This window comes from Lactuca saligna, chromosome 6, assembly GCF_052625555.1.
Source record: "Lactuca saligna cultivar CGN05327 chromosome 6, ASM5262555v1, whole genome shotgun sequence".
Lineage (NCBI taxonomy): Eukaryota > Viridiplantae > Streptophyta > Magnoliopsida > Asterales > Asteraceae > Lactuca > Lactuca saligna.
This window is the reverse complement of record NC_136422.1, coordinates 178,680,978-178,695,725: the sequence shown is the minus strand read 5'-3', so window position 1 is coordinate 178,695,725 and position 14,748 is coordinate 178,680,978. Positions and strand designations below refer to the sequence as shown.

The 14,748-nt window shown below is 32.6% G+C and overlaps 1 protein-coding gene and 1 long non-coding RNA gene across 2 annotated transcripts; one reads left to right on the top strand and one right to left on the bottom strand.

Annotated features, from left to right (window-relative positions):
- Positions 1 to 1,893: 1,893 nt before the first annotated feature.
- LOC145003149 (uncharacterized) lies at positions 1,894 to 2,751 on the bottom strand. Its single transcript, XM_078962287.1, has one exon. It carries the CDS (start codon positions 2,749 to 2,751, stop codon positions 1,894 to 1,896), a length of 858 nt encoding a protein of 285 aa, XP_078818413.1.
- Positions 2,752 to 4,946: 2,195 nt separating this feature from the next.
- On the top strand, positions 4,947 to 6,733 carry LOC145001906 (uncharacterized). The gene is made up of 4 exons (XR_013661749.1): positions 4,947 to 5,531; positions 5,898 to 6,052; positions 6,303 to 6,450; positions 6,538 to 6,733. It is a non-coding gene; the product is annotated as an uncharacterized LOC145001906 (long non-coding RNA).
- Positions 6,734 to 14,748: the final 8,015 nt, after the last annotated feature.

Below are 14,748 nucleotides of genomic sequence, written 5' to 3'. Positions count from 1 at the left end.
GAAAAAGCATTTCTTACCTTCCTACCAAAATTTTTCTTCTTATTTGATCTTGACTCTATATATATATATATATATATATATATATATATATATATATATATATATATATATATATATATATATATATATATATATATACATTCAAATTGTATTTGTATAAAATAATATGTATATATAATTTAATATTTAAACTATATTCTTACGTATAAATGTGTATTTTTATATTAAAAATATTTTTATATATATAATAATACGTCATATTTATACATAAAATACAATTTTAAATGTAAAATTATGGATTTAAATATAATAATACGTGTTTATACGCAAAAATATATTCTAATATTTTATTTCACTTATACGTATATCAATATTATATTTTATATTTATTTATACATATCAATATGTAAATGGTAAATAAATAGCTATTGAAGTTAGAATATTTTTTGAAAAATATTTTGTTTGATTGGAATAGAGAAATTATTAAAAAGTACGTGCTTTCAAAACATATCCCCCCACTGGTCCACTCATAGCCGACCCCTATGTGTCTTGGATGAGATTTGAAATTGGGTTATTCAGGGGAGTGCTTCCACAAGTTTACTTATTCTTCCACTGAATCGTTTGATTATTCCACTGAAAAATAATTTAATCGACCTTTATACCCTTGGTTTTTAATTTGTAAACATTTAAGGCAGTCATCAGTACTCTCCAATTTGATTATAATGCTTGTTAAGGATCCTACTGATTCGTCCAAAAACGAATAGGAAAAAATAATTGTTTTCTTATATCCATTTGTTAAATTCACTAGAAGAAAAGACATTTGAAGAATATAACAACAAACTAGACAAAAACAAAACATACACAAATACATAGCAGAAGAATGCGTATGAATAAAAAAATACATAAAGAAACGGTATACCCAAAAAACATACATATATTACCCAACTAAAAAATAGAGGAAGAAATCTCACACCACAAAAAAATAACGTTACAATGGATTTAAACTCTGATTAAAATAGAGTTGTTTTTCACACTATCGATGCAGATTAATCGATTCAAACCCTGATTTAATTGATTGAAAGGAGATGAAGTATATATAATTTAGTGTATCCCTTGTTTATAGAAATCGGTTTGAAGAAGATTTTGTTTTGCTAGAGGGAAATCGCATGATGTTTTGTTATTGTAAGAATCTGTTTAATGGCAAAATTTGAAGAAGTGAAGAAGGAAGAAGAAAGAACGGAGAAGAAGTAGCCTGTGTTATTTGGAAACAAATAAAATGATTTCTCTTTCTAAATTAAAATAAGGGGCATTTCTGTCAATATCTTAATTTTTCCGTGGATGGATAAAAAGTTTCAGTGGCAAAATTAGCTCTCATTTATAAATACCTATTTGATTAGAGTAAAAAAATTGTTAAATAAATATTTTTGTTGATAATATTTATTTATTTATTTATTTTTTTAAGGCTCGACCCATGACCCATTATGCATAGATCGATTAAGGTCTAGTGCACCTTTTGTTTGATATCGATGTGAGGCTCAATTTTGAGCATTTATAAACAAAAACTTAGCTCAAAGGGCCCAACTCATGAGTAGTTATTCATAGAGACACGTTAAGGTCTAGCCCGAGAGTCGAGAAAATTAAGGCATCCCGACGAAGGCTTGATTAATATTACATTTAAGGCTTAGTTTTATGTACCTAGAATAATATGATGATTGATTACAGTTATTAGATTATTATTATTATTATTATTTATATATTATCTAATATCATTAGAGTGGCGTAGTCAGGATTTTGTTTTAGGATAGACCAAATAATTTGCAAAGTATGAACTAATAGAAAAATACATCATATGATAATAAAGTTTGACAATGCATGCATTTTAAAGTAAATTGTTCATTTAAGTTGCACACGACGCTCTCTTACATTATTAAAATCATCTAAAATGGAATCTAAACTTAAAAGCTTAGTGATATCTTTCTCGATGTAAAGAACCAGACCATCAACAATAAAATCGTCATCTATTTTATTACGTAGTCTATTCTTTACAATTTTCATAGCAGAAAATGCACTGTCAGTAGTTGCAGTAGACACTGGAAGGGTCAACACATGTCGAATCAATATGTCAATAAGATAGTAGTGACTTGTTTTTCCTGTCTCTGCTAAACCTTGACAAACTTCAACAATAGATGACAACTTTCCCAAAAATGTATGACCTTTTACATAAGCTTCAAAGTGCTTCAACTGAAAATTTAAAACATCTATTTCTTGGTTAGTGAAATCTAGATAATAATATTTTTTTGCAAGTCTGTAAATAGAATCAGAATTGAAGCATTTATATCCCTCTTTTGGATCCAAAGCAACGCTAAGTTGTAGAAGCTCTATAACTCTTTCATTGAGCCCCGAGTCAGTTTCCTGTAATTGAAAATCAGTTGTTTCATTAAATATATCAAAATGATAGTGATGCTCGGTAGTAATAAGACCTCCCTTCCTGTTGCTTCTTCCTTCAAAATATGGATCTTTAAATTCATGAATACCAATATCATGCTTCTTACAAAATTCCATGACTTCATTGAGAAAAGAGCCCCATTCATTATCTCTAAGGGTTTCAATCAATTTCTTTTTATGGAAAACCATTGTCATTGCACTTATGATGTCTTGATACTTTTGTTGTAAAGCTTGACAAAGAACATTAGTAATTCCCAAAATTTGTTTCATTATATGTAAAATGAGAATAAACTCAAAAGATGTCATTCTTTTCAATGCAGTACTAGCATCACCTCTTGTTTTGTAATTAGAGCCCGCTTTTTTTATTTTTTTATTTTTATTTTTTTATGTTTTCCAAAACTGTACAAGTTGGATTGTACATCCGAAGAAGACTGTTAATAGAAGTAAAATGTGAGCTCCAACGAGTGTCTCCAACATGCTTTAAAGTATTAATTTGATTAGCCCATTTCCAGTTTCAATTTCACTAGATTCTAGCATTTCTGCAATTTCAGCAGCTTGTAGTTCATCTTGGCGTTTATAAGAAGCACCTACGACATTTACAATGAAAGATAAATTTCCAAAAAATTCATGTACATAGTCTACTTCTCTAGATCCTGCAACCAATGCAAGTTTTAACCGATGAGCCATACAATGTATATAATAAGCACATGCATAATCCTTGAGAAATAATGCTTGTAATCCCTTCCATTCACCACGCATGTTGGTAGCTCCATCATACCCCTATCCATGAAGATTCTCAACAACAAGTTTGTTAGAAGTAAGATTTGCACATATAGAAGAATACAAAGTGGAAGATGATGTATCTTTAACATGGACGAGATCAAAAAACCGTTCTTGTATGTAACCTTTATTGTCAACATATCGAAGAACAATGGCCATCTGCTCTTTCTTACTTTCATCACTTGCCTCACCAACGATTATACAATATTTAGAATCACAAATATCTTCAATTATCTTTTTTCTCACTTTCTTAGCAAAAACATTTAGAATTTCTTTCTGTACCTCAGGTGAAGTGTATTTTATGTTGCCTGGGGCATTTTCCAAAACAACACCTGCAAAATCCTCATTGTAAGAAGCTGTGTGTTTGATCAACTCAATGAAGTTACCACGGTTTTTCGAATCAATTTTCTCATCATGCCCCCTAAAAGCAATCCCCTGAAATGAAAGAAAACAAACAACATCTATTGATCTATTCTTTTCAATTTGATCAACATATTGTTTTTGCATCACTTTATCAATATGTCATGATTGATTCATCAGATTATCACAAAACCGTATAGCATTATTATGCTGAGAGTTTGGTCCATCTCATACGTGTTTCAAAAATGATCAATATTTCCCTTTTAACTTTATTCCAAATTTTAAAATCATTGATTTTGAATGCATCATGACCATTATGGGTATTTGATTCTTCAAGAAAAAGATAACAATAAAAACAATATGCTCTATTTTTACTTTGAGAATACTCAAGCCAATGAAATTCAGAATACCATTTAAGACTGAAAGCATCGTGGATGACTTTTTGACCCAGATACAAGATATTTAGGTAACATTGGTTGATGTGGCCCAGATCTCAAGTATGCCCGTATGATTCCATCCCACATATTGGCTACATATTTCCATATAGGTAGACGTAGGCGAGGATCATGTTCAATAGAACAAAAGCTAGGATTTTCAACTGTCAAAGATGGTGGAGGGTTAACATTTTCTGGAGGTGATTGAGGGTTCTCAGCAGGTAATGATGATGATGGGTTCTTATCCTTTGAAGATACTTGATTACCCATTTCTGTTGTAGCTTTCTCTTCCCCTCGTGGTAAAACATTACGCGTAAATAAGGAATCTAATCTTTTTTTGCTTTGGCCCCATTGCTCAGCGAATTCACTAAGCACAAAAAATTTCAATTACAAACACACTCTTATATTTTATATGATTACAAACTTACAATAACACAAATAATTAATTCATAGTAATATGTAATAACCTACTTTATTAGAAATTTGTGATAAAAATATAAAATCCATAATGAAAATAAAAACAATAATGAAGTAATTGAGTAAGTATGATAATTTTTTTTAACTAACCTGAATGTTGGTGACGATTGATGAATAACAGTTAATAAATTAAATAACAAATAGCGCTCATCATCTTTAACTTTAAAAGAACTTCTAAAGTGCTTCTTGAATTTGAGAAACATACATGCGTTCAGCAACGTGAGAATATGCAGGAGACAAGCAATTTCAATTAAATTTAAGGTGAACCATTTACCCTTAAAGCCCAATAGTTATTTTTAATATATAATAAAACATATACATATATTATATATAAACAAATATATGTGGGTGGGCCAAAGCCCACCCTTGTCTCCACATGGCTTTGCCCCTATATCATTATTACAAGTATATTTATGTTTTGAAACATTATCATTACAAGAGGGACATGATTAGGACATGCATCCAAGAGTTAGTTGCTCCCACTCATCTCAACTTCCATTCTTTTCTGGAAATCGGAAAATCGGAAAAGTGAATATCATATATATAGTTATCCATGACTTGTTGGTCTCACCTACCTTTCCTTTCTCCACATGTGCAAGTAGACCGGGCAAATCCTCTTATAATGACTATTCTTGCCACACTTGAAGCAACCAACATCCTATAAAGGGTGTTCCTTCTTGCTATGGTGAGAGGAAGTCTCTTGGAAAATGCCTTGTTTTTTCCACTTCGCATGCTATGTGATTTCTTTCTAATGTACTACTCCTTTAGTTTGATGAGTGAATAGTCTTTCATATGTCTCCAATAATTCTTTCCATCCATTCATCCATGTGAGGCTTCTAAACTTCAATGCCAAAAATCATTTCAAATTCAAGTATATTTGTTAACTAAAGGGAAGTTAGAGATCCTACATCATTCTCACTCGATCAACTTGTTTCTTCATTTGAAAATGAAGGTATCAATTAGTTGTTGCTCCTCCGATATGCATACCACAACTTGTTTGTGACTTACAAACGTGTAACGATCGTTTTTACCGAGGTATAAGTTTATTTAAATTCTCGAGTTTTATTTTTTGGGCTATAATAGATTTAGTTGAGAGTGGGCCTTTTGTTGGACCAAGATGTGTTCTGCCCATAAGTCGTACGCGGGGCGTAACCCGTGTACGCGGGGCGTAATGGGTTAATGAATCGCGTGGAGGAGGGGCGTACGCGCAACGTACCATAGGGTATGCCCAGTGTACGCGGCCACGGGAAAAACCCTAACTTTAGGGTTTGAGATGTATTTAAACCCCATTATAGCCTCCCATTTGTCCTCCTCACTTGTCATTCACCCCAGAGAAACCCTAGTTCGTCCCCTTTGCTCCTTGCTTGTGTGTGTTTGACCTTTGACCTTATTTTTGTGAAGAAGAAGAAGAAGAGAAGTGGAAGAAAGAGAACTTGAGTGCCTTGAGCTCATAGATCTTGGATCATTCCTTCATTTGGCATTCAAAAGAGCTGGGAAGCAGCCGGAGCAGCCGTCAGGGATTTCTTATTCAGGATTTCATCAGTCAGCATCACGAGGTGAGTTTCCTTCCAGTAGGAACGGGTCTAAGGCCACAATGCTGGCCCGTTTAGCTACTAGTAGTTTTCGGACTTCGGTCTGATGCAGTTTTAGTATGTTTGATGCCTTCGTGGCTCAGACAGGATTTATGTGTTATATGTCCCGAGCTACAACCCGATACAGTATGTAGTTTATGTGCTTATGTTAGTTGATATGTTTATGCTATGCTATGATATGCTCAGTCAGATTCCAGATTTCGATTCGATGCAGTTAATTCCGGAGTTCAGTCTGATGCAAGGGACAAGGTCCCAGTCAGTCCCGGACTTCGGTCCGATGCAGTTTCCGGACTTCTGTCCGATGTAGAGGGCAAGGCCATGGTTAGTTTCGGACTTCGGTCCGATGCAGTGGGCAAGACCCAGTATGTGTTTATATGTTATTATGTGGTATGTGGTAGTTTGGGGGAGCTCACTAAGCTTTGTGCTTACAGTTTTAGTTTTGGTTTCAGGTACTTCCGCAAGTAAAGGGAAGAGCTCGGGTTGATGGCATCGCACACACCACCGCTTCAGTTGTCCTGGAAGTTGTGTTCTTTAGTTTTTCATGGATGTGATTTGATACAATCTTGATACAGTTTTCTATTGTTTGAGATATTAACGTATGATCATGAGTTTTACTTTATGATATTAATATGGTGTTTTTAGTAATTATTAAACAAAAATTTTTGGGTCGTATTTTAGGATGTTACAAAACGACCATTATTAACTTCTTATTGAAACATGATCTTTAAGTTGTTAATCATATCACATGTCCCTTGATTCTCATGAACCTCCTGGAGGTCATAAGTCTTACATGAGAGCATAAAGCATGTTGTCCAATGAATCTTATGAATCCTTCATTTTGATATGAAGTAGACGAGTCATAAGAAGGTGCATCTAGGAGAGGGCTTCTAATGACGTGCAACTCCTTTTGTATTTGGTGACTATCCTCAAGTTACCATACTAGAAGGCGAAGTTTGCACCATCGAGCTCGTCCTTCTCAAGGGGATATAGAAGGGACAAGTTTATGGAAGTAGTAGCCATCTACAAAAGAATTTAAAATTTAAAATTTTAGTATTTTTCAGTATTAAAAACCTTCATAAATTGATTTTCCTTGTGTTTGTTATAATACTCAATTTAAGAAAAGGCTATGATCCACACTTAATGAGTACAATTATGCTATGTTGGTCATGTAGAATGATAGATTCAACCAGTAGTAAACAAATTATTAATTGTGTCATTATACAACTCTTAGATCTTTAAAGGATTCTAGTAAGACAACAATTGATTTTAGTCAACATGTTTACTCCATTCCTAGCCTCATGCTTAGGTGTGACTAGGGCCTAGTTAAATTGTTCAAGGGGTTGATTAAAAAGACACTTTATTTTTTCAAATAAACACCCTATTTGATTTTTAAGATTGTTTTATTGGTTTAATTTATATTGTTTTTCGAAAAAATAAATTATAAACAATTTAATATATATTGATTTTTAATAAAAGTGTTCATAGGCCGTTGATATATGAATTTCTATTTTCTAGTAGTGTCGTCACGTCTAGCTATTCTACATTAACAAAGATGTTGGCTTTTAAGAAATAATAAAAGAAAAGGGAAGCTTAAAGCAGTAAGCTATAATTATTTACAAAATAAACCCCAACATAAATATCCCCTTTAATGCTTGTTAGGGTAGCCACTTAATTTAACTACCATATATTGGATGCCTTCTTATCTTCTTATTTAGTATAGAATCCTTTGAAAACATATCTTTAACAACCAAATATGTTGGATGCCTTCGTATCTTTGTAAATATCATATGTTGGATGCCTCCTTATCTTCTTATTTAATGCAGCATCTTTGAAAACAATATATGCTTCAAAAAGCTTCTCACTGTGACATAAATTTGAAAATAAGATTCACTATAAAATTATTGGAAGGTATGATAACGACTCATTGAATTCTTGTATAATTTATAGTTTTGTGTCAAATTAATTCACCACATAATTGTTAATTTTCAAAACGAGCGACAAAACGCTAAAAATAAGATATTAAGTTGGGCAATTTGCAATGGTTAATTATCTTGTAACAAAAATACAAACATGATGGATAAAATTGATTGCTCTATCGTATTTCAAAGTTGCTTTAGCATTTGAACAAGCATCATGGTTAGCTTGCAACAAAACTACGTACACATAAGACCATTATTAAAAAACTTAATCTGGCATTGATACTACGATACACGATAACACAATTACCGAATTCCTACAGAGTATTTATAAGTTATAACCACATAGAACCTATCATTTTCTTCCAAGAGGTTGGGTATTAGATACCCTCCTGAAAAGTTAGATTAGAATAATGCATAATAGACACTTGTATACTGGAGAAGTACTATAAAATTATTGCAAATATACCTACGTTCATCATTCATCGTATACATTAAACTAGTAGAAACGTTCAATACAAGGAAACTAAGTATGCGAAGGCCATTTCTCTACATCTGTCAAAGAACAGAGATGCGTTTTCAGAAATTACCCATGAAACTCAACGAACAAGAATTGCTAGCTTTCTTCAAACGACATGATGTCAACAAAGACAACCGGCTTTCATGGGATGAGCTGAAACAAGCTTTTATTGATCTTGGCGTGAGTTGGGTATCCTGGACTACAGATCGTGCAATGTTGCAAGCTGATGATAATGAAGATGGGTATATTAGTGAGGGGGAGATGGAGAAGCTTATTCAATTTGCTCTCAAATGTAAACTTACTATCAAGTAACTTTAGTTTGAACATGATGCAGCTAGTTTGAATAGGCTGCAGCTTCCTTCATGCGAAGTGTAGGATCTCACTGGTCCATTTAACCTTTTTCATATTAATACTTAAAAGCATTTAGTTTATAGAGCTCAAACTCTTTTCAATTTCTATATACATTAACAAGACTTTTTTATTTTTATTTATTTAATTAATTAATTAATTATTTATTTTTTTGCAAAAATTGGGTTATTCCCATTTTGCTTTGTAAAAAGAGAAAACGATATAATACCCAACTTTCCAAAAATAAAACAGCCAAAAAAAATTCATAAATGCCAAAAATAGTCATGATTCTCATTTTCATAGGTGCATGAGATTTTTTTTTTCTAACTTTGATCCTTCACAATTTTTTTCATACAAATTGTGTTTGAGCTGATTTTTTTTTAATTGTGTTTTTGTAATAATGTTTTTCATTGACACGTTACAATTCAAATTTAGATGTTGGAAAGTCATACTTCTGTTAACTCCAAAGTAGATTACTCGATGAAAAATATGAAAAAAAAAACAACTTCGATCCATCATAAATTCCGCATGCAAACTTTGTTTGAGTTGATGATTTTTTTCATTGTGTTCTTTATAACAAGAGATATCCATGGTCATATTACACTCCAAACTTGGATGCCGGAAGATCATACTTTTTATCTCAACCTAAGCTATTTGGTGAAAATTATGTATAAAACTTAACAATTTTAAAATACGAACTTTATAACAATCATCACACCACCTAAGTTATATCAATCACAACGATGAACTGTAAAAATCTCAAAAATAAATAAATAAGTCACAGGCCACCTACATTTTCAAAGGTGTTGATTGTAATTTCTAAAAAAAAATAATCCCACATGCGATCTAGATTTTCTCATGTGTAATCATCTAGATTTTGGTAGGTGTAACCTATGAAAATCTCAAAATAAATAAATAAATAACTTACGGACCATCAAGATTATAACAGATAATATCTACCAAAATTGTTGCTGTTATCATCATTTTAATTTTTGCTTACAATTCATTTGTAAATAGCACATGGTTTTTCAATAATTATGACTATATTAATGATCAATTTTTTGATTTTTGAATATTTTATAAAAAAAAACCTTGAAAATTTTGATTATTATGATCATTTTCTCATTTAAAATTAGGGCCTTTACAATTCATTTTCAATTAAAATATTTAAGAAAAAAAATATTTTTTTCATACTTAATTTCTTACCCATATCAAATGGTGATAAGTGTTACAATTGTTATGTTTTGATAAGTTAATAATGTTTTAAAACACTTGTTATCATTTCATATGGCTAGAAAATTTAATAGAAATAAATTTAAATAGAAATATATTTCATTTCTCATAAAAAAAAGATAGTAGCATTGGTCAAGATCGGATGCAAATAGTCGGGTTCATAAACATCCGGTTTGCACCCGTATAAAAAATAATGCAAGTCCATCACAAAGAAAAAATTGATACTCATTTAGAACTAAATAAAATTTACCTAACACCGATTACTAATTATACAAAGCATTGAGATCCTCTTTTATAAATTTTAAATTAAATTTCACGTTTTATTATCATAAATTTTGGTCCAGAAAATTTTGCTGGCACCTTAGAATGTTGAATCCACCAATGAACATAAGGAAATGAAAATCATAAATGTCTCAAAAGTAAAAAAGATGATACAGATACTTGAAGCCTTAAACTTGAAACTCATTGATGGATTCTCTCGTTCTTACCCGCGATGTGTATCATATTCGTTATCATATCAAAAAAGAATATATCTCCCAAGTCCTAACTGAATGGTGTAAACGCAATGATTTTTTATTTTATTTTTTAATTTTATTTTTTACGCGTCGTAATCTGAGTGGCTTAAGATGAAGCTAGTATCATCCTTAGTCATAATGTACATTTAAAAAAAAGAATAAAGTAATATGTTTTTAAAACTACCAGCAAAAAACATTTTAATTAGACGCGCGCAACTTTGGATTCCATGATGACGTGATATGCATGATGTATGCAATAATTTAATTTTGTGTTTAGCTTCATCTTCAAGACATACCGATACACCTGTACCAAGCTTCTCATGCACATTTCTTAGTTTGGTAGATTCTCTTGCATACCGCACTTACGTTTTTACTACGTACAACAGATAAAGCATCAAGCTATTCTATATATATATACAAACCGCTGAGATCTCATCACATATACTTTACTATCAAGAAAGAAAGAAATTAAGGGTATCCTTGAGATGGTTCATCGTCCACTTCGACATAATAATTTGCATTATAAGCCCGGTCCTGAAGATGGAAAGACGGAGATGACAATTGAAGAGTTCACAAAATTTTTGTTTACCTTCGACGCGAATAACGATGGAGCTATTAGCCGAGAGGAGCTTCGTGAAGCTCTCAAGAATAGTGGAAACTGGTTTGCAAAATGGAAGGCAAACCGTCGCATGAAGTATGCAGATACCAACGGCGATGGTGTAATTGATAAGGACGAGATCCCAAAGCTCGCAGAGTTTGCTGAGAGAGAGCTTAATATCAGGATTGTATCCTACTAGTAAGTGGTAGTGATCATATATATATAGTATCATGGCATGTGTAATGACTGTCCAAATAACAAAGGTAAGGGAAAGAAGGAAAAGCACTTGTATCTTAAAGATCAGTGCTTTTGTTTGATATTTCTCGGCCTTCTCCTAAATTTCTGTCTTTTTTATTTTTCGTGAACAGCAAAAAAATATTAGAACTGTTCCTGCAGCCATCAACTAGAAATGTTTAGTACGTGTTATATTTAGTTTGTGTCAACACATATGTTTGCAATGGGTTTTTCGTTTATGACTTCCAATACAAATTGTTGGAATAATTAATAAATTGGTTTTTGATCGTGTCTAAGGGACTCGAGAAGTGATACTGACAAAAATTACCGATGGAAATCACCAACGGACCACCGACAAAAAATTATAGACCTAATTTAGTGAGTGTGTCACGGAATACCGACTGGAAATTAGACCGTCAGAAATCTGTTGATGATTACAGACAAATTAGGATGTCATAAATTTGTTTAATGATTATAGACAGAATATTGATGAAAACATATTTGTTTGGGCCACCACAAATCTATGAGTAGGACTCAATCCTTAAAAATGTATTATCGGGGCTCGAACCTGACACAAACGTTGTGGGGCTTTATTTTTGTTTTCGTTTTTATATTTTTTTGGAACAACAAATTTGACTAACATATTCTTAATATTATTTATGTCTCATACGAGACTTGAATACTTAACTTTTAAAAGGGAAGACAACACCTAATACCGTTGGACTAAAAGTCGGTTTGATTGTTGTGGGGTTTAGACCAACCATTTCAGCTATTCAGCCTCTTCCGAAATATACAGACTTAAATAAGCCTTTAAGATATATTTTGTTTCCAATTGCTATTATTATTATTATTATTATTATTATTATTATTATTATTATTAATGTCTTGAAAATAAAAAAATAAAGATATATACTGTAGGTAAACACTTGACACTATTTAACTAAATCGGGACAATTTTATGTATTTGACATTTTTATTTTAATGTTTATTTAGGTTTGTTTTTGAATGTGATGATTATGAACATAGGTTTAGTAGCGGCTTTTTTTTTTCGTATATTGATGAAAAAACACTTGAATCTTCAAATAAATTAAAAAATCTTTTACATTGGGAAATGTCTCCATCGTATTTTGTCAATAATATGGATAAACGAAGTCAAACGAGTCTATAAAGGAATATTGATATGATGTAAATACTTAATTGTATTCAAAGGTATACACACTATTTATAAGGAGATTACAATAGAGGTTCTGGAGATCCAAAGTATAGGAACTAAACTAAATATAGAAGACTAAGTAATTACAACGTGATTATAATGATATAATGAATTATGATGGGCTAATGGAGTTTATGGGTCCATTATCCTTGATATGCCCTCGCAAGATGGAGGATCCATTGGATACTCCAATCTTGGATCGATTACGCAAAAACGGAGCTCTAGATAAGGGCTTGGTGAGCATATCAACTAGTTGGTCTTAAGAGTGAATGTGAAGAACTCGTAGATGACCACTTGAAACTTGTTTTCGTACAAAATGATAATTAAGAGCTACATGCTTCATGCGTGAATGATACACAAGATTTGCACAAACATAAGTAGCACCATTGTTATCACAAAATAGAGTGGGTGCTGTTTTGACTGTGATACCTAACTCGTGTAGTAGATTCTTTAACCAAGAGAGTTCTGCCGCTGCATTTGCTAAGGCTTTATATTCCGCTTCGGTGGAGGACCGGGATACTGACTTTTGACGTGTAGATTGCCATGAAAAAATCTTAGATCCAAGATAAAGGATATAAGCAGTTGTTGACCTACCGACATCGTGAACACCACCCCAATCGGAATCGGAGAAGGCCGTGAGTTGAAGAGGAGAGTGATGGTTGAGGAAAAGGCTGTAGCGAATTGTTCCTTTGAGATAACGAAGAAGTCTTTTGAGAGCTTGCCAATGAGATTGGCATAGAGCATGCATGTATTATGAGAGTTTGTTTATGGCATAGGAGATGTCTCGGCGAGTAAAGGCTAGATATTGGAGAGATCCAACTAGTTTGCGGTATGGGGTGGCATCAATGGTAGGAGTAGAGTCAATTGTGACTAGTGGTTCAGTAGCACTGAGGGGAGTAGTAACATCTTTGGCTCCATCCATATGAAATTGGGTAAGAATATCAAGAATATGCCGATGTTAAGATAGAAAAATACCGGTGGTGGTAGGGATGACTTAAACACCAAGAAAGTGGTGAAGCGGACCAAGATCTTTTAAGGAGAATTTATTGCTGAGAGCAGAAATGAAGTGAGTTAGGAAGGTGGAGTCATTACCAGTGAGAACGATATCGTCCACATAGACTAGGAAGTAGCAGATGGTTTTGTGATTCTTGTAAATGAACAGAGAGGCATCGGCTAAAGATTTAGTGAACCCAAACTGAGTGAGAAAGGTTGTGAGATCAATGTTCCATGCTCTGGGAGCTTGCTTGAGACCATAGATAGATTTTTTTAGTTTACAAATGTGATGTGGGAATTAGGAATCAATGTAACCGGGGAGTTGAGTCATATAGACCTCTTCATGGAGAGTGCCTTGAAGAAAGGCATTGTTGACATCGAGTTGTTGTAGGGGCCAGTTGTTTGAGAAGGCAATAGGAAGAACAGTTTGGATGGTAACAGGTTTTGTGACTTGTCACACCCCCAAACCAAGGATGGTTGAAACGTTCGGGGGTGGAGGACTTCATGTATAGTATCACAACAACGAATATAATAGTGCTCAAAGTAAATACAACCATCATAAATATAATTGAAAAAGTTACATCATAGTAAGTTTACATGTTTCAAAATCAATTACATTATGATAACAAAATGAATTGTTTGACGATTTAACGTCCTATCCTCAAAATGCTGTTGTTTTCCTATTTCACTGATTTCCTAAGAATACAAGTAGTTTTGAAAAAGTGTCAGCAATTAAGTTGGTGAGTTCATAAGAGTTTTGTTTGAGAAATAAACCGTTTTCTTTGTAAAAGCAACAAAGTATGTTTCCATTAACCCTAATATTTTTATTTGTTAAGTGTGAAATGAATGCTTCTATATTATGCGATAATGAACCCTAGAAAGACCCGTAGATTCCTTCTATAATCACCCAGTGTATATAAGTTATATAAAATTTAAACTAAATAAACCATTGAATATAATGGGTCTGCCCTAGGTCCACAACCAAACAAGGAACAGGAAGAAAAGCGGGATCACCAATTCTATGTCGATTATGAATAGATTCTTATATAACTCTAACATATACGCTTATCAATTATAGCCGAAGCCTAAC